Here is a 2,694-nt window from a genome sequence, read left to right as displayed (position 1 = left end):
TAGGGAAAGCTTTTCAGGGTATGCAATAGCTGAGCTGAACACTGAAGGTCAAACAGTTTGCAGGTAAAGAGAGAAAGGGAAGGGATAGCAGGTCAGGCAGAAGAGACAAGGGTAAGGGCAGGGAGGCAGGAAGCAGCATGGTACCTGAGGCTGAATGTATTTCCATGCATTACTGGAGAACAGAGTGGAAGAAAAAGAGGCAGGAGACATGGGGCTGAGAGGTCCTAGAGCATGGAGTTTGGGTGTCAAGCTAAGATGGTTAGACTTGATTCAAGGAAGGATAATAGGGAGCCAAGGAAAGCTTGAGCAGGAGAGCACGGAATCTGTTGCCACTTGGGATTGCAGAAAGTGGTTTGACTAGGGTAGGACTAGAGCAAGGAGGCCCGGAGGAGGCTGGGTAGCCGTGCAGGAGTGGAGAGGTGGTGCCAGACTGGGGTGATGTGAGGAGGAGAAATGGTCCCACTCTTAGGAGTATGGGTCCAGAGAACTACACAGCTGGAAGGGTTCTGAGGCTAGTCAGTTCCTTCTATTCCTTTTCACAAAAGCTGGCTTTGAGGTTTTTAGGAAGCATGGAAGAGAAGCCCTCAGTCTCATAGCAGGTGAGCTTGGGGCTCAATACTGGAATTGAGCTTCACATATTCTTAACTCCAAGCTCACTTCAGAACCCAGTCCCCACAACATGAATATCACTACTAACCACAATTACTGAAATATCTAATAACAGCCTCGCTCTGTGCTAAGCTCTGCACTTGGCATACCAGACGTAAAGATCTCATTAAATCCCCCCAATATTCTGAAGGGTGAGAACTCTCCATTTTACAGATGAGGAGCCTGAGACTTAGAAATTCAAGCAAATTGAAGCTGAGCCTCGGGAACCTCACTGGGGAATACAGAGGTGGCCCCTGCATGGGAACATGGAGAGGGGTAAATGGAGCGTGGAGCATATGTGCTCAGAACAGTGCCTGGGACACAGAACACTCAGCAAATGAGTGACAGTGACACTGATGACACTGGCCTGACTTTGCCTCCACTCTGCCTTTCTGGCAGATTGTGTAAGTCTCTGGGCCTCAGTTTCCCTCACTTCTCAAAGGAAGACTATCAGATAAAGGGCCCTGATGCTCATTCTGTGTTCCCTCAGCCAACAACATTACCATCACCCACGAGTGTGTAGGAACAAAAATTCTCCAGCTCTTCCCAGACTGACTCGGTCTGAGACTCTGCGAGTGGTCTCCAGCAATCATGTTTAACAAGCTCTCCTGGTAAGTCTGATGCACATCCAAATTTGAGAGCCTCTGGCATAAAGGGTTAATTTGTATTTTTTTTAACTGCCAGAGGGCACGTGCACTCACCAGAGAGAGAGACAGAGAGACAGAAAGAGAAAGGAGAAAGAACCCAACAATGGGGCTTTCTACCCTCTGCAGTCCTTTCTACTCCATTTCTCCATCCTGTTGGAATTGGAGGCACAGATGTACACATTCCTGGAATGTTTCTCAAGCCGTGACTGGGATTCAAATCATGGTCAGCCATGTGGGATCCAGTTTCTTTAACCACTACACAATGGGACTAGCCTGATTGTGTAATTTCATAAATGACATAAACATGTTTTTCTAACACAGCAGTGAGAAGACAGGTGTATAAAGCAGATCAGTGTCACAGCACTGGGGTTGAAGCAGACCCTCACAGCCACCACTCTGCCTGCATTCCCATCCTTGCGCCCCCACTCAGAGCCTGCAGACCCCAGTGAGAAGGCCACGATGAAGTGAAAGCTCTCTCCACCCTGTGTCAATTTCTCCTGCCAACCAGAGTCGAATGCTCCTCCGCCTGCCTTCTCTCCTTCCTTCCCTCCCACCCAGCCTCCAGTCCTGTTTACGTGTTCCGTAAAGTATGGATTTGCCATGGCCTCGTAAAACCTGGTCTCTTTCTTCTTTCCTTCTTTATTTTTTTAGAAATAGGTTTGAGCCTGTAATTCAGTTAATTATTTCCCAGAGCTCTGGTTTGGTGGCTACAGCACAGCACGAAGCAGAGAAACGGAGACAGGTCCTCGGAAGCCTCTTTCCAGAAAATCTAATTTCATCATTGAGAAATCTTCTGTCTTAAACAGCCTCCGCCACCGCCATAAATTTACATATTCTATATGCCGCTGGAAAGGAGTGGGCTCTATTTGCATAATGCTGCTGGAGGGGCTCGTGCTCCTCTTGAACTCGAATGCAGCAGGAGCGAGGAAGCAATTATTAAGCTGTAGACATTGGCAGGAAGAGGGGCCTCAGATGGATTTTGACTCTGAACCTCGTTCGCCGCCCGGGCTGCTCGTTACCAAAGGCCTGGATCCCAGGCTGGTGGTGGACCTGAGGGCAGGGGCAATGGGCCAGCTGCCTTCTTCAGGCTATGGCTGTAGCCAGGCGGAGGCCCATGTGGGTGGTAGCTTTGGTTTTCTAGCCATGATCACCAGAGCAATGGTCTTTCCATTCTCACAGTTGATTCATTTCATGGACAGTTTTCTCATGTTCCCTTTGCCCGTACCTTCCTGCCCCTTCCCCTAACACATCTTCAAATACCTACAAGACAGGTCAGGGAGGGTTTGCTCACTTCCTGCCAGCAGCCTATCACAGACCACTCAGCAATGCCTAATTAACAGCAACTGATGTTTAACCAAGTCCCAGTTGGATATTGGCAAGTGGCAATAGGAATTCACTC

The 2,694-nt window shown here is 48.8% G+C and overlaps 1 protein-coding gene across 1 annotated transcript in view; it reads left to right on the top strand.

Moving 5' to 3' along the window:
• The first annotated feature begins 2,168 nt into the window (after positions 1-2,168).
• The window catches only part of LOC114007736 (uncharacterized), a 2,995-nt gene continuing 2,469 nt past the window's right edge, over positions 2,169-2,694 (top strand). Inside the window, exon 1 of the mRNA XM_027771576.1 lies at positions 2,169-2,418. Coding sequence (XP_027627377.1) covers positions 2,169-2,418 — 250 coding nt within the window. The remainder of the gene's footprint in view (positions 2,419-2,694) is intronic.

The sequence above is a fragment of the Tupaia chinensis genome, unplaced genomic scaffold (assembly GCF_000334495.1).
Source record: "Tupaia chinensis unplaced genomic scaffold, TupChi_1.0 Scaffold000226_1, whole genome shotgun sequence".
NCBI lineage: Eukaryota > Metazoa > Chordata > Mammalia > Scandentia > Tupaiidae > Tupaia > Tupaia belangeri.
The sequence above is the reverse complement of the archived record's forward strand: the minus strand, read 5'-3'. Positions and strand labels throughout refer to the sequence as shown.